General features: G+C 43.4%; 3 protein-coding genes and 1 long non-coding RNA gene across 5 annotated transcripts; 2 read left to right on the top strand and 2 right to left on the bottom strand.

Annotated features, from left to right (window-relative positions):
- LOC100274236 (uncharacterized) lies at positions 1-5,531 on the top strand. 2 transcript variants are annotated; one of them, NM_001148606.1, is made up of 12 exons: positions 29-278; positions 374-405; positions 1,578-1,667; positions 2,692-2,786; positions 2,888-2,949; positions 3,034-3,089; positions 3,215-3,284; positions 3,911-3,989; positions 4,180-4,313; positions 4,430-4,518; positions 4,866-4,951; positions 5,054-5,506. In NM_001148606.1, the coding sequence occupies exons 1-12, from the start codon at positions 95-97 to the stop codon at positions 5,154-5,156; spliced, it is 1,080 nt and encodes a 359-aa protein (NP_001142078.1). In that variant the 5' UTR covers positions 29-94; the 3' UTR covers positions 5,157-5,506. The 2 variants fall into 2 exon arrangements, with proteins under 2 accessions (XP_008667600.1, NP_001142078.1); XM_008669378.3 differs by having other exon boundaries at positions 1-278; positions 2,888-3,089; positions 5,054-5,531.
- Positions 5,532-9,468: 3,937 nt separating this feature from the next.
- Positions 9,469-10,511, top strand: LOC103647835 (uncharacterized). The gene has a single exon (XM_023301701.2). It carries the CDS (start codon positions 9,487-9,489, stop codon positions 9,754-9,756), a length of 270 nt encoding a protein of 89 aa, XP_023157469.1. The 5' UTR covers positions 9,469-9,486; the 3' UTR covers positions 9,757-10,511.
- A 122-nt stretch (positions 10,512-10,633) lies between these two features.
- On the bottom strand, positions 10,634-13,312 carry LOC100194292 (alpha/beta-Hydrolases superfamily protein). The gene is made up of 4 exons (NM_001139331.1): positions 12,624-13,312; positions 11,093-11,188; positions 10,951-11,018; positions 10,634-10,857 (listed from the first exon to the last, which is right to left on the bottom strand). Exons 1-4 carry the CDS (start codon positions 13,272-13,274, stop codon positions 10,728-10,730), a joined length of 945 nt encoding a protein of 314 aa, NP_001132803.1. The 5' UTR covers positions 13,275-13,312; the 3' UTR covers positions 10,634-10,727.
- Positions 13,313-14,288: 976 nt separating this feature from the next.
- Positions 14,289-17,088, bottom strand: LOC100383328 (uncharacterized). Its single transcript, NR_160000.1, has 2 exons — positions 16,089-17,088; positions 14,289-15,582 (listed from the first exon to the last, which is right to left on the bottom strand). It is a non-coding gene; the product is annotated as an uncharacterized lncRNA (long non-coding RNA).
- Positions 17,089-17,396: the final 308 nt, after the last annotated feature.

The following is a 17,396-nucleotide window of genomic DNA, read 5'->3' on the forward strand; positions in this document are numbered from 1 at the left end:
CCGGGCCCGGCCCAGCCCAGCGCAGGCGTGCGAACACGAAGCTCCCCTGGACGGAGCTCTATCGCGTAGTACGGAGTCCACAGGGCGAGGAAAGATGCTAGCAGGCGCCCCCACCGGCGATGCGGGCCCCAGCTCCGGCGCTGGGAGCAACCCACCCACTCGGCCACGGAGGTTCCCCGGGGCGGCGCAGCCGGAGATCATGCGGGCGGCGGAGAAGGACGATAGCTACGCAGCCCACGTCACGGAGGCATGCCGCGACGCATTTCGGCACCTCTTCGGTACGCGAGCACTCTCCGGTTTGCCTAAAATTAGCTTCCCCTTGTGGAATTGACTGTGATTCGAGGTTTTTTGTTCTGTAACGGTGATGATATAGGTACCAGGGTTGCTGTTGCTTACCAGAATGAGGTGAGAGCTGGTTGCCTCCTTTAACATGTCCTTCTACTTACTCAGTGGCAGTTGGTTTGTTTACTGGAACCTATGCTTCATATGATTCAAGAAAACTCGGCCGCGGAGAGAAAGATCGGGGACCCGAAACATGGTCCTAGCCGAGAAAATCCTTAAACCTGCCCCCCATCAGTAGCGGGCTATCACCGCCCACTCTGCAATGGCCCATCCGAAGGGTGACGCGTAAAACGTAACCCAGGAGTGGGCGAGGCACAACTAGGGGATTTTTTTAACCAAGCCAGAAATTCGCCCCCAGAGGGGAATTGAACTCGAGACCTAGAGTTGCTACTCGAAAGCATTAACCATTACACTAGAGCCCCTTTGGCATGCTCCATATGATTCTACCTGATGAATTTTTTGTCTGTCAATACGTTTTGGCCTTTTTTTGGCAGTGAGTGATTATGAATGGTTTATATCATTTATGTGGTATGAATGTTACAGAGTATATGTGCTTGTTTAGTTCGCTGCCTAACTTGCCACAATTTGTCTAACTTTTCCAGTATAAGATTAATTCTTCAATTTAGTCGACTAACCTTAGACAAGTTGTAGTGTAGTTAGCCGAGAACCAAACATGCCCTATATGGAGGCTATCGGTTTTGTATGCCGGCTTATAACATTTTCTCTCATTGGCTGTTGTATTGGGTGTTGTTAGATGTGAATATTTCACACTTTGGTCTAATTGTCACAAACTTGAGTTTGAAAACCTAGATTTGTTTACTTGGAGTTGGAGTAAATCACATTGCTTCCAATTCTTTGAATTTGGGTAACCATTTTATACTGAGGGTACCTAGAATTTGTAAACATATGGTAAATTCCTGTAATGCAGCTAGCGTGCATTACATTGAAAGCAACTAATGTTTCTTGAGGTAGCAGTGTAGCACAACTGTTGCTTATGGTGTTGTATCAAATACTCCGTGCTCACTGATGCAGCTCGGTTGATTCAGTATAATTTGTAAATGTCTTTTGAAGCATATGCCATCTTTATAGAGTAGGGTGGTTTTTGCATTCTATAAAATAACCGCAACTGCAGAGCCCTTTCTGTTGCTTTAATGACATATTTCTATTCCATAGAGCTGCTTTATGATGTATGGGTAATAAAATGTGGCAACTTACATTGATTTGATCTTTCACAGATAAAATTGCTTGGTCAGTCCCTTTACTACTTGCTAACAACTGGTTCAGGCCAGCAAACACTTGGTGAAGAATATTGTGATATATCTCAGGTCATTACATCTTTTTCATCTTTAGCATTATTTTTTATTTTCTTTCTTTTCTTCTATTCAGCTATTTGATTCAGCATTATGGTTTATGTAGCTTTATATTTACAAATCCTATTATGCTTCATCAAGTTGCCTCTATGGTTTTCCAGTACATATTTGTTGGACATGTGCTATTTTTTTTTGTTTTGTATAGCAACTATAGAGATCATGGGACAAGGCAAGTTTTAACCCCTTAAACTTTTGTTGAAGACCACATAACCCTTGAACTGAAACTGGTTATTATACCGTCTAAACTCCAGTTGCATATCTCTTAATACTCCAATCAATAGAGCAACTGTGTTGCTAGTATGGTTTTGGGGACAGATTTTCCCTCGAGGAGAGGTGTAGCCCAATTTTCTCCCTCTCCTAGCATGCATCCAACGTCCACCAACAAAAGGTGTTGAGTACTAAGAATAGTTGTGTGGGGCCGGTGGCGGAAAGGAGAGGGGCGGCCCGCGGCTTGGGGCCGGCGCTGGGAGGGAGGTGGCTGCGGCTTGGGGGCCGGCGGCGGGGAAGAAGGGGAGGGGGCCGCGGCAGGGGCGCCGGCAACAGGGGAGAAGGGGCCGACGGCAAGGGCGCCGGCGGGTGTGCAGCGGCGGCCGGCGACTGTGAGGAAGGGAGGGTGGGAGAAGTAGAAGTGGAACCTAGCTCCGATACCATGTGGGAAATCCTAACCCTGGATTAGGGTTGGGTGTTGTATTAATAGACTTGAGTTAACTGGGCCAGACCCATTACAAAGGGAAAGGGGTGAGGGGTAATTACACGGCTAACAAGTTGGATTAAGTTAGTTGACTTTTTACTCAGGATTCACTTGAATTAAATAAACATTACAACAAAGTAAACGATAAGAGAAGACTTAATATAATAGCTAGTGAAATAATAATAATAAATTGTTCCATATTGTACAAATTTGTGGCCCATAAAAGAGTTTCGCAACAATTCTATACTACTATATTGATGCTGCCCATGTTGTAATTAAACTATTCAGGTTGCAACCTTGCATGGACTTCCACCTACTCCTGCTAGGCGGATTCTATTCATTTTGTACCAAACTACTGTGCCCTACCTTGCTGAACGGATCAGGTTTGGAACTTATGGTTTTTTCATACTCCTTCAACCATTATATTCTTGCAGGAAAAAAGGCTGATTAGATTTTATTCTTCTATCCATAATGTTTTTAACAGCTCCAGAATTGTTGCCCGTAGTATTGTACTCAACGAATCTCAGTTTGATGACCATCCTGAAAGTGATAATTCTAGTAGTGACATTGCACAATCCACCACAAATAGTGACATTCCTTCAAGAAGCTTAAGTGTTTCTGCTCTGTCAGGGTTCAGAGGCCGAGTTCATGCCTTGTGGCAATGGGTTCTTCAGAAATGGCCTTCAGTAAGAACTTTTCTTAGCTGCTACTTTTTATCTGTATTTTATCAGTGGGAACCTCCTTAGATTCACTCATAGACAAAATGGTTCTCTTGCCTAATACGTCTATGCTATCTACTTTTTGTTCTTAGATGCTGCCATATGCTCAAGATTTTATACAGTTGGCTATCCGGACAAATCTAATGTTCTTCTATTTTGAAGGTATGAAAGCTATATCAACAATCAACATGTATTGTGCTTTGGAAATGGAGAAAATAGCAATAGTTACTAGTGCTAGGTGGCCCAAGCACTTACGATGGAACAAATTTTGAATGCTAGAAGTGCACTTATTTGGGACAGAGGGAGTATATGATTGAGGACCCAGTAGATTGTGTTTTTTATGGGGAGGGTAAAAACTGAAGAGTTCTGTTTTTGCATCCTGCTTGGTGATCACCTAAACTAATAAAAACTTGAACTGCTGTGAGCTAGTAGGCAAATGGGAATGCATGGACTGAGTCTTATAAAATCTGGTAGTCATAAGGGAACATAGCATTTCAAGGAGTCGTGTGATGCACTGTCAAAATTTGCTGCATATCAGGACAGTTCATATGGTCTTAGTTTGACAACCAAATTCATTTGTTCAATGCATCAACATAATAGTGTACCACAAGCTTAACTAGTATGGTGTCATTGATTGTTAGACCTGATAATATTTCTAATTTATTACCTCACATATATGTTCATGTGGGAGCCGCCAGCACTGGGTCTATTATTTTCTTACCTCACATATATATGCACTATACTTTTATCCATGTGACATTTTTTTGGTATACTCCCCTTTGTTGCAGGTCTGTATTATCATTTGCCAAAGCGAGCAGCTGGTATTCGCTATGTATTCATTGGCAAGCCAATGAATCAGAGACCTAGGTAATGTTTTACCTATTTGCTTATCCACTTTATTTGGTACAACAAATTTCACATGATACAAAACAAATTAAATGGTTATGATGTCATGAATTTACATATTAACAAATGAATTTGCAGATTCAATTCCTTTATCATATTCCTGTAAGCTGTTTCCCTTTTGAAAGATTCAAATTCTCACAACCTTTTGCAGGTATCAGATCTTGGGTATTTTTCTGTTGATTCAGTTGTGTATTCTTGGAGCTGAAAGACTCCGAAGAAGTAATATATCGTCAATAGCTAGTTCCATTAATCAAATATCATCTGGAGGCTATCCATCGACTACAGGTGCTCTCTCTTGTACTTAATTTGTATTATGCTGAATCTTAGAGTTACTTGCTATTAACGTAATGCAGATACTTAACTGTTTGTTTCTTTTTTTGTCCTGGTACATGTTAAACCAGGTCGGGGCATCCCTGTTCTAAATGAAGATGGAAATATCATCAGTGACATCCGCAGTGGTAAAGCTGCAGATATAGCTTCTCATTCAGAGGTATTTGCTTTGACAAATAAAATTTGAGTATTTGGCTATCTTTGTAGGCTTGTAGCACACTACTTTGGATAATTGTATGATACTCCATTAACGAAGCTAGATATTTACAGAGCCAAACAGGGTTATACACCATGTAGTTCTTTATGCACACATGGCAGACCAATTTGTCTCTGAAACGAGCCATTAGTCCACAAATGTTACATTTAAAGATTACAGATATAGTTACATATGCTTTCAACCACTACTCTTCAACTATACTGGTTTAGTTTACTATTGCTGTATTCATGCTATTACTTTATTCATGTATTTGTGTAATGCTTACACTGTACTTAATGTCTAATGTTCAGACCTCCAATGGCAAGAGCAAATGCACCCTTTGTCTCAGCATCCGGCAAAATCCTACTGCCACAACCTGTGGACATGTTTTCTGCTGGTAAAAGTTGTTTTTTACAATGATCATGTACTGAGTCTTGACAGATAAAAACTGAATGTATTCATCCCTGAACGCTTTGTCAACTGATCACATACCATGCAGGAATTGCATAATGGAGTGGTGCAATGAGAAGCCTGAGTGCCCCCTATGCAGAACTCCGATTACCCATTCGAGTTTGATTTGTATATATCATTCAGATTTCTAGCAAATCATTTCGCACAGTAGGAGTCCATATCATACTTCACTGGCGTCAAAATTTCCAGACCATATTTCGGCAAGAAAACTGCATGCCAAAATGGTTTCGTATACTTAAGTGGGAGAAGAGTACGAGACCATTTCAAGAGGTTAAAGATCAGAGAGTTGCATACGATAATTTGTTGTAGGTTGAAAGTTTAGATTGAATTAGGGACCACAGGTAGTAGAAATTATTTATTGGCAGTTCGGATAGTAGATAACTTGTATTGGACACCGATGTGAATTTTATTGGTTAGAACAATGTCCGACTCGAATCATCGAGCTATTTAGCAATATGTTGTGTCCATTTTCGTCGCACTTATACCAGCTTGTATGTTTTGACTAAGTTAGGTGCAGGTATGTTACTATAATTTTCATTTATGTTTGAGTATAGAATATAAAATAGCTGGGTGGACATGTCGTGAAGGTAGGCATGCTAATGGCAAAAAATCGAACCATATCTAATCTAGTAACTTTAATATCCATCACACACTTACCTAAAAATATAAGAAGGGAATTAAACCAACCAATCCAATAATATTATTGATCCCAAACCAACCCGTAATTGGGTGGAAACCCATAGAAACCCCGTGGGTTCAGCTTATTATCTCATATCAAGTCAACTGCATACACATACATTGATACACAGTGACAACTTTATAGTTAGTTTCAATGACATATAAAAATAGTCCGTGATATAAAAAATAGTGACAATAATATTATACACTGATACAAAAACAAATTTGGTCGATGAACATTTAGGTCTCGAGAGAATAAAAAAACATCTGTTAAAGATCCTTAATGAACAATAATCATTTTAGCAAGAAACATAAACTAGCAGCAGTGGAAAGGGTATTTGATCAAGCTCGAAGCTAGTAACAGTGGAAGGCACATCTAGGTAGCATCAGAAGCACACCGAACGACGCATAAATCTCCCTGGAAGTGAAAAGAAAAGAACCACGTGTAAACGGTCCCTGGGACAGCAGTGTGTTCGCTTCGTACGCAAGAGCGCGCGCTAGAGGACAGGGGACGTCGACGTCTAAGTGTGAAAGTGTCTAATTAGCGTCGGTCGTCAGCAGGAGCTACGGGAGCTCCGTCCGTCAAGGTAAAGACTTGGGGAGAGGGAGACTCCAGCCACCGGGGCAGGAAGCAGGATGCGGCCGCCGGTGCACGGGTAGGGATGGCAATCGGGCGGGTAGTACACGGATATATAGTTCGCGAATCCATACCCGCGAGACAAAACTCAACTCATACCCGTACCCGTAAGCGTTCGTGGGTATGGATTTGTATCCATACCCGTACCCACCGGGTATCCGCTATCCAGTGGATATCTGTTACCCGCCCGCCCACTACAAATTTAGCATTAAACACCAAACAACAATTTTATTACATTTTAAAATAATTATCATTCCAATAGCATTAAATGACAATTTCAGCACCAAACAACATGTTATGGATAAAAATTGAAAAATAAGAATATATGAAAATATATAAATCCGGATGGCCGACATGTTAGGTATCCATTGGGTAACGGGTATGGATACTGGATATCCATACCCGCGAAAAAAATATCCGCGGATACCTTATTATATCCATAACTGTACCCGCGGATACCAAATTCCACCATACCCATATCCAATGGATAATTATCCGCGGTTATTTACCCATACCCGTACACATTGCCATCCCTATGCACGGTTGAAGACTTAGGGAGTTAGGGTTAAGTTGTGTATGTTGGGACTTAGGACTAAGTTGAGAGTCCACTCGAATACAGTCATGCGGTCTACGGATGGGTGGAGATTCATGGAAGTCCACGCCTATGCAAACACATCTATACTCATGGGTATCAATCATTTTAATCCACAATACAAAATAAATCCACCCAATCCAATTTATTCACAATCAAAACTCTTCACAACCCACCAAAATAAATCTATTTTTAAACCCACCTAAAATAACCGCTTACATCCACCCCGTTTGCAGGCTACGTGCGTCGAGTGCCACATCCTCCGCAACACGCTCGACATCACCGTGTCGACTGGGTCAACGTCACGCCGCTCCCGTCCGGCCCAGTGGCGGAGCTGCATAATAACCATTGGGTTCAACTGACACCAATATTTTTTTCTAAATTAATGATTAGTATATAGTTTATTTGTTTGAACCCAACAAAAGTTTAGTCGTGAACCCATTGACCTATGGGTATGTCGGTCAGTCCTGCTTGGGCTGCAAAAGCTAAGCCCACTCGGCCACTCCGACATACATTCATATAATTTAATAGGTTAATAGGCCACTAGTTATGCAGCCCAAGTAAATTCAGTTTTTCAACCGGAGGTGACCGCACCCTCTCGCAGTCTCGCTCCTCTCCAGTTTTCGTCGCTTCAACTTCTTGGTTCTGGTTCATCATCGGACGCCGCTTATTTTCTTCCTTCCGTCGTTGACTGTTGCCACTCCAGTACCACCTAGCTGCTTATGATTTCCTAAAATCAGGTGTGATCCCTCTGTTTAATTGTTTAAATCACCTTATCTACTAATCAGCTCTCGTAGACTCATTCCAGATTAGGGCTTTAAGTTTGAAATTGGTCTGAGTTTGATACTCTGATTTTTTTCCATGTAAACCTTGAATAATCTAGGGCATCTCATGGAACATTATTTTCAGAAAAAGAAATAGATCATCAGATTTAGATGATAATACAACAAATACTTCAAGATCGGTCCTTAGATTGAAGCAAGCAAATGTTGCTGCTAGCGTTCCAAAGTCTTCTGCCCAATATCAAAGAGAAATTGATTTAGATGAATTGCCTTATGACCCAGTTGATCGGAAGAGAATTACAGAGTACACTAAAAATCCTAAGAAGCAAGATGAGATTAGGAGAAGATATTTAACTAGAGGACCTTATAGACCACCACCTAATTTTGAGTATCCATATAGAGACATTGGAAGTGACCGTCGAAGATTTAATTCAGAATGGTTTAAAGAATATGGTGGTTGGCTTGAATATAGTGACAAGGTTCATAAAGGCCTTTTGTTTATGCTGCTACCTTTTTAGAGATTGTAATGAGGGACAAGCTGGGAATGATGCATTTGCAATTAATGGTTGGAACAAGAAATGCAGATTAGATACTCAGTGGGCAAGGGTAATGCTAGCAGTTTTCATAATGTTGCGGTAAAAAGATGTGATGCTTTGATGAATCAAAATCAGTCAATTGAGGTTTCTTTTGATAGACAAACTGATCTTACAAAAAAGAAGAATGGATGGAACTCACTCATGGAGAAGGTACATTTATTCTGCGATGAACATCACATTGAAAGGGAAAATATGCATGACGAATATGTCAATAGGCATGCACCACGAAAGAAATCCAATAAGACAAACTTGCACCATTACCAAATAGAAGTTCTTAATTATGTTATTGATTGGCAACTTCAAGAGTTCGATGACCGTTTTAATGAGGTAAATTCTGCATTGTTGGGTCACATGGCTGCTTTTAACCCAAAGAACTCATTTCTCGCATTTGATAGAGAAACCTTAGTAAGGCTTGCTGAGTTTTATCTAGATGATTTTGATTCAAATAAATTGGATGATCTAAGCCTTGAACTTGTTATATACATTGACAATGTGAGAGCAGATAGAAGGTTTGACAATTTGGATGGGATTGTTGATCTAACTAAATTAATGGTGCAAACGAATAAGCATATTACTTTTTCATTGGTCTATCAACTTCTAAAGCTAGTACTAATATTGCCGGTTGCCACATCATAAGTGGAAAGGTGTTTTTCAGCTATGAATGTTGTAAAGAAAAAGTTGAGAAATAAGATGGGTGATCAGTTCATGAGTGATTGCCTAATATGCTATGTGGAGAAAGATATGTTTTCAACCATTAGTAATGATGAGATGATTGATCTTTTTAAGAAGATGAAATTTCGAAGTGGGAAGCTTTAACGTGTGAGTATATATAGTTTTCAATTAATTGTGCATGATCAAATGTTCAAAACTCATGAAAGTAACATGTTTTTTGTTTAATTATATCAGGAATGAGGAAACTACATATACATTGCACAACATCAAAGTGCTTTTTTTTGAAACATGCAAATATATGATTGCAGGATTCTATTTAGTTGGTATGTTTTAATTTATATAATAGCTATATGTAATATTATTATGATTTATAGTTATACGTATGTTCCTGAATCCTGAACCCATTAACAAAAATGTCTAGTCCGGCCGTCCCCCGTGACCCCTGGCAGCGCCGTGCGCTTCACGCTGGCGAAGGTGAAGGAAGGGGTGGAGGTCGTGCAGCTCATGGAGAAGGTGGTAGTGGCGTCCCAGGCCGCCGGGGACGCCAAAGGCTCCAAGGTGAGCTTCGGGGAGAACTCCCCCGCGCAGGCCAAGGGGTACCAGTTCGGGATGGTGGCGGTGTTCGACAGCGTGGAGGAGCTGGACGCCGTGCATGGGGACGACAATGTCGAGGAGGCCAAGACCGCGGTCAGGCCGTTGCTGGACAAGGTGTTGGTCGTGGATTTCGTCGTCGGGCCAGCTGCCGCAGATGCGGCGACGCCTGCGAGCCTCTGATTACAGGTTTAGGTGGGGTGGGGGGATCGAGTGTAAGAACAATGAGCTCTTTTGATTATAAATGATGTCTGAACATGTCATTTCGCTTGAGTGCGTAACATACGTCATACATCATACATGGTTTCATGAAAAGTAATCAGCTGTTGAAAACCTTGGCTTCGGTAACAATTGATAATTCTTTCAGTTGCAGCTGCTAGTCCTGTCCAGGAACATTGAATTATGGAACAGACTGAATAATATTACAGGTTTATCATAATTCTTGTGGATATTCGTGTATCAATATACATCAATTAAAATAAAGAACGTCACTACTAGAAATTAAAGATACCAATTGAACCAAAATATACAAGAGTGGCTGTAGTTGTTTGACGAAGGATATTTATTGTTGCTAACTTTAATATCTCTTGGCTTTGGTTATCAGGTATGTGAAGGGCACAGGTTGAAATTGGAAATCAGTCTCCGTGTTGTTTATAGAGACATGCTAAAAAACAAGTGGAAGCCATAATCAAAGCACTACTAGTTAGTTGCTCGTACATTGCTACGGTTACTATTTACATTTAAGTATATAGTATAAATTATAAAGATACGTGTTTTCTATGAGCTAGGTGGATGTGCATGTGGGTTTGGAGCCAACAAACACGGTTTGAATACACACTTGTGCCTAATTTTAGCTAGATTACTTTGCATATACAAAGTACATCATCTAACTTTGTTTTGTTTCTGTCATGATAGTGGGTAATCATGTAGGGGAGTACTAGATAGCATAAGAAATGACAGATGCAAGCATTCATTGGGGGAAGAAATCTGTTGACAGATAAATAGCAATCCCCATAATAACATATTTAATTACTAATTCCATCAACCTTGGAAGTGATATCGAGCCAACAAATAACTGCATCAATCAGGCAGGATACATCTTAAATTATGAACTCTCCCGGTGATCCTTGGGCCTGAGTAGCTCCCACATCGCGTTACAAAGACGACTCTGGAGCTGGAAGCAAGAAGTTGAGGATGGCCTCGTTGAACCGCTTCGGATCCTCTTCCTGGGGCATGTGGCCGGTGTCCTCGAGCACCTCCAACCTAGCATTTGCGCCAAGTTCCCTGCATTTGCATTTTACCTTCCGTAATAAGTTTTGAATGACACACGTGAAAGTGAAACCATGCTCTGTACAGGTGAGAACAGCATGCACTGACCTTGCCACTTCAAATGCCTTCTCGACAGGGAATATCTGATCGTGCTCTCCCCATAACACAAGAACTTGCTGAAGGATGGACAGGTAATATCAGATATGGCATGGCAATGCGTCGCTGTAGCTATGTTTCTAGCAAGACAGACCTGGGGGAGAGGCGTAAGCTGGAATTTGTCTTTGTTACCGAGCGTTATCCCCTTGATCAGCTCCTTCTTCTCTTCTACTTTGTCGCTGTACAGATACTGCGGTAGAGTGTTGGTGTTAATTCACAGATAAAACTGCAGTTCAGTACTTTATTGACATTAAGGCCTTGTTCGCCCATCCTATGAGTATCTAGAGGACATATCCTGTGCAATCACTTATTTTGGTGCAAGCGTGCAATCAAACTATCCAGAGCATCCAATCTAGATCTAACAGTTTCATATGGAAAGGGTTAAAAGTAAAATAGGTACTATGTTTTAGGTGGAAGGGGTTAAATATAAAATAACAGTCATCATTAGATCTAGATCGGATGCACCAGATCGCTTGATTGTATGCTTGCACCAGGATAAGTGATTGTATATGATATTTTCCCGAGTATCTAAGGGGATTAAGAGAGATTAGAGAAAATTTTGACTCGCTATGGATTTAAATCCACTAAATCCCCTCGAATCCATATAAATTAAGATTAAAACAAATAAACCCTACTAGGAAATCCGACTTTGGGCACGACCCGGATTCACCGCCGCCGGGGAGCCTTGGATCGTCGAGCTTGTAATTAGGATTTTGTGCTGCATCACAATTATTACTCCTCTTGTAAACCACCATCTAAAGACGGTGTTCTATAAACACTTCAGGTTTACCTTCGCATTAAAGATTATGTGTCGTGCTAACAAGTAGGCCTTCCATTGTCGACGTTGGCTACTCTCAGCTTAGAAGCTCCAACTGAATCCAGAACCCGCTGATGTGCAATGCAAGGACCGTGGTCCTTTCTCAAGAGTTAAGACTGATACTGAACATGTGCAGTGGCTGTTCTTGCAAAGATATTGCGATGGGGTAGCATACCAAAATTATGGCAGCCGAGCCAATACAATGAGCTCGACTCTAATCTGACCACACCTACTTGTACGTAGGTAAGCGCGGCCGCTGGGAGTTGGTGGCGATTCAGAGCGGCAGTTGGGAAACCCGGGATACGAAGATCCGAGGACGAGAAACATGGCGTCAGAAAGAATCAAGGTTTTAAATGGCCGGCTATAGCGGTTGATATATCTTAATATATCCTTTTTAGCAACGAAAAGTTACGCCGTTTAGTTCGAGATATCCCGATATATCTTAATATTTGCAATTTTTGGAAGCTTGTGAATAAATTCATTTTTTCGCTATTTAAAACACCGGAAAGAATCCGATCCAGGGCCACGCCATTGCCAGGCGACGTTGCCAGGCCCAGGCCATCTGGCCATGCATGAATGCGACACTCCTCCGACTCCGATGCAAGGCAACCGAGCGGCAAGCCAGATTGCGCAAGGAAGGACTCGGTCCCAACGCAACGCAACACCACGAGCACGCGAACGATCTGATTCACATCTTCTATTGCTTTTTTTTTTTGAATTTTGTAAAGTGTAGAAATTCAGGCATGGATGAACTATGAAGGTAGGACCGTAGGAGGGATCGAGATCAAGGAGGAGTTGTGCTGTTCACCTGGATGAGGTCGCGGAGCACGAACCCCGGCGTGAAGCGGCGCGGGCGGTGGTAGGCGAGCTGCACCAGCCGCCGCAGCCGGTCCGGGGAGCGCGGCAGCATGACGTCCTCGACGCGCTCGGCGCCGGCGCGGCGGAGCAAGGCTTGGTCGTCGGCGTCGGCCTTGAGCAGGTCGGAGCTGGCGACCACCACCCGCTCCACGGCGCCGGGGCCCAGCAGCCGGGCCACGTGGTACGCCACGAACCCGCCGTAGCTGGTGCCGGCCACCGACACGCGCGCCGGCGCCGGCGCCACAGCCGCCACGACCTTCGCCACCGCCTCCGCCTGCTGGGCCTCGGAGACGCCGGGCGCCGACGACGTGGACGAGCCGCCGAAGAAGAGCAGGTCCGGGACGATGAGCCGGAACCGGCGCGAGAGCGGGCCCACCTGGCGCCGCCACTGCCACGTCGCCGGGGGCCCAAAGCCGTGCAGGAGCACCAGGACGGGGCGGGCGTCCTCGCCGCCGCCGTCGTCGGCGCTCGGCGGGAAGCGCCAGCAGTGCACCGTGGTCGCGCCGCCGTCCAGCGGGACGGAGGCCTCGACGAGGCCCGCCGCGGCGAAGCGGCGCCGGAAGGAGGCGTCCAGCAGCCGCGCGATGCCGAGCGTCGGCATGGCGCGGGTGCAGGGCGGCGTCCCTGGACCTGGATCCGAGACGGGCGGGAGTCCGGATGGAATATGGATGGTGACTGCAGATTTATAAATGGAGATCGTCCGTGCACTTTACAATTACAATTACGCCCCGTTTGGATCATTGGAATTGAATTCCATTCTAATAATAATAATTTAGACATATATCAATTAAACTAATTATATTTTATATAAAATATTTTTGTATACTATTATTAGCAAGATGCTGGAGATATTTATGTGCTACATTTTTACTATAAAGAAGTGAAACGAAGAGTGTCACTTAAGTTACAGAGTAGAAACAAATTCTACTAATATATAAAATTATTTCCCATCCTCCACCCCATGAATTTGATATAGACTTATATCTGAACTTTGGAAAGTGGTGGAATGTCAAATTCCAAACTAAATAAGTTACTTTATTGAGTGAATTCCAATTCCTCTAAAATGAAGGGATCCAAACGGCCCGTTAATCAATTGCACATGTTTCTTGCTTACGGTTTCTGGAGATGTAAGGGCATGTACAGTGGAGAGACACCAAAACGGTTCTCCAAACACAGGAGATAACTAAGAGACTCTATTGTACAATGGAATGTCTATAAACATAGCCTATTAATAAATACAGAATTAAATGTATTTATATAGCATCAGATCGATAGAACAGACGACAAATTCGTACAGTTGGAAGTGAGGCGTCTGTTGCTACTTGGTTTATGAGCCAGATGCGTCTCTTCACGGATAGACAGCTTTAAGATTTTTTTACAAATAACCCCCTTAAACACCTTAAGCGCCTCCACATTAAACACCACTGTACATGCCCTAATATAAATTTCGTTGAAGCATTGGAGCGATGAGTCGTGCTCCAGTACGTAGAGAGAGAGAGAAAAAAAAGAGTTTGCAAATGTCACGAGCTCGAATAACGATTGATCGATGAAGATAAAGAACTGGTGGCATACATCCTCATCACTGTGATAGATGAATAATATGACTCGGTTCTTTCCCAAGCTGAACGATTAGATATGTGTAACAATGTCTACAACTCATCGTGGGCCCTTGACGTGATGGCATCCTAGCAATGTTCCAGAGAATAAAACCCTGAGTATGGAATTACTCAGCAAGTCTTACCCGACTAAAGAAAAGACTCTCAAGGGTATGCTGGATAAATAGGAGTCAAGGAGAGGCTTTAGCAAAAATCAACTTATATTTTTGCAGAAGTAGCTTACTAAAGTGAGTCCTTACTTTCAATCTTTTAACGCCATATTAAGTATTAATAGACTCTATTTGCATCTAGTCTAATTTCAACATCTCATCAATACAACATCATTTTTATCCATAGTGTTCACATCCTGACTTTAGGTTGTAGAAAAGTGACCAAGTCTTCATAACCGCGAAGGTACGGCGATCCGAATCGATTATACTCAGCTCAGGATCTCCAATCACACGACATATGTAGCACTTAACCCTTGCATATGTTAACCCGCCACCGGGGTTCTTAAGACCAGATCAGGTTCACGCAAACCGAGAGCACAGATACACCACCGTCCAGCCTCTTGCCACGGAGGGTACACACTACTCTCGCCACCGCTCCACGCCCATTTCGTGTTATCTTATTCTGGCCTTAGTCTGCCCGAGGCAAGGCTTACCCATGACGAGGCATGTGACCAGTTAAAGGGTCCTCGGTCAGCACGCCTACATACGCATTAATCCTTAACCAACCTGGGTAGAACATCACCTGTTCCTAACCCAAGTCTCAATTTAATTATTTCCATCCTTAGGATTGTGTCTGTTCCTTAGGATTGAAAGAGCATCACAGGGAACTTTGCAGTAAGATCCCACTATTGCTCCGAATGAAAATATTCTTGCAGGTAGAAGCCATCCTCTCCCGGGTTAGACTGAGGACAACCTCTATCCACAAGATCTAAGCAAGGCTAAGCATTTTTGTAAATCATAGTTTGATACTTCACAGAAGTATCTATAAAGGTATGAATATCAAGGAAAGCAATGCATCAAAGGGTTTCAAGCAACTCCTATGAACCTAATGCACATTTCACTAGACTTAAAGTGGGCGAAAATTATTTAAAAACACAAGGAAAGGGGTTGCATGCACCGGGGCTTGCCTGAGTAACACTAGGTTAGTGTTGTTAGGTGATGTCCGCTTGACGAGTATTCTTCGACCGAGCACTTGTTTGATTTAACCATCTTCAGATTGATTCATCAGCTTCAGCTTGCAGATTAGCCCGCGCTTGGGGTCGACTTGGGTCATCTTTTCCGCATCACGCGATTATTTATCGTCCTGAATGAAATGCATTATGCATATGAATGCATATAAGGAACAATAACACTAGATATTACGATGCTACGCAAAAGAGAAATAACCTATTTAATGACGAGACATTACGAACACTAATTATCGATGTATTGTTACTTGCGACAATCATGTTCTTACAACCTAGCTAAACAGTCAAGGTAGCAATCAACATCCATTCCAAGCATGAGATCGACCAACACATAAATTATCATACCTAGTCTAGAGAACACACTAAACGACTTATAACTTTTAACTTCAAAATTCTCGGGCACCTAACACTTATAAAATTTGATAGAAGAACTTTCATCAACTTGCTAAACTAATTTACCGGTTAACCTGTGTATTATATATATTTACCAATATATTTATCGCATAACCCTAAAATTTAACTTAATCTCTACATCGAGTAATAAACAAGAGAATCATCGCAATAAATTTTTCTATTTAATCCTACCATTTATTTAGTTGCCGGGAATAATAAATCAACTTACCATAATTAACTCGAGCTGAAGTTGCGAGGTCAACGACGATCCTACGGACGAGGTCTCGGATTTGAAGGGCGATGCGGCAAAATTATTGGAACGGTGGGAGTCGTGGATACGGTTGTTGTTGAGACGATTGACGACTGGTTCGAGCTTTTTGGTCACGCACTCGATGAATATTACTCGGCTAGCTTCGTATTCACCCGACGCACAGAACGACGACAGGATTATGTCTGGAGCGAGCTGACGAGGTGGGTTTGAGCAGAGGATGACGGGTTTGACGACTCGACGCTAAAGGTAAACCCGCCAGAAACCGATGGATGAGGAGTGAGCGCATGCAGGACATGCAGGACGCAGCCAACAGGGGAGCTTCGACGGCGAGCAACTGAGAACGGCTCCGACTACGGCGAACAGACAGCTCGCGGCCTGCGCGAGGGGCTCGACACGCAACCAAGGAATGGAGCAAAGGAAGCTCCGGAACAGCCTGGCGCGCAGAGGAAGAAAACCACGACGCACGCAGCAAGGCGACGGCGCGCAGGAACGCGGCAAGCAGGGGTCGGAGGCGAGCTCCACGGCGAGCAGAGCAGGGGCTGGGTGCGGCATGGGAGAGCGAGCTGAGGGACGCGGCCACGAATTGCGAAGAACTGAAGGGAGCTCCATGGAGGTCGCGCGGTCAGGCGATTTTGAGGGAAGGACGAGCGGGGAAAGCAGACGAACTCCCGGGCTGAGGCAATTGACGGGCAGAGGGAGCTCGGGCGCCGGCGAACCAGCAGGGGAAGACGCCATGGGGATGAGAGAGGTCCGCGCGCAGAGGGTTTCGCGAGCTGGGCGAGCAGGGTACGGCTTCCAGAGAACTGCCGAACAGCGAGATTGACGCCATGGGAGGGAGCTTCGCGCGAGAAGAAACGAGCAGAAGAGCAGGGCGCGAGCTACAGCAGGGGGAAGGAGGCGCGGTCCGTGCGAGCAGAAGATGGGCGCGGCTGAGTTTTATGCTTGAGTTGGGCGGCGCAGGATAAGAACAACGCAGAAAAAATCAACGCCGGAGCAAGCCTAAACGGTAGAGAACAGAGCGCGTAGGGGAGAAGATAGAAACGCTGTAACGAAAAAAATCTGGGCAGGGGATAAGAAAGAGACAGGGACAGCGGTGGGATTAGAATTGATCCGTGGATATTTTCTTTTTGATTTCCTTTTCTTCTCTTTTTTTTAATCCGGAAATCACAGATATTTCGATCACGATTTTTAGGGATATACACTGGATTAACATGCTATACAGCTACACATTTCATTCTAATGATTTAGCGAACTAAATCTATACTA

Source organism: Zea mays, chromosome 2 (genome assembly GCF_902167145.1).
Source record: "Zea mays cultivar B73 chromosome 2, Zm-B73-REFERENCE-NAM-5.0, whole genome shotgun sequence".
NCBI classification, from domain to species: domain Eukaryota; kingdom Viridiplantae; phylum Streptophyta; class Magnoliopsida; order Poales; family Poaceae; genus Zea; species Zea mays.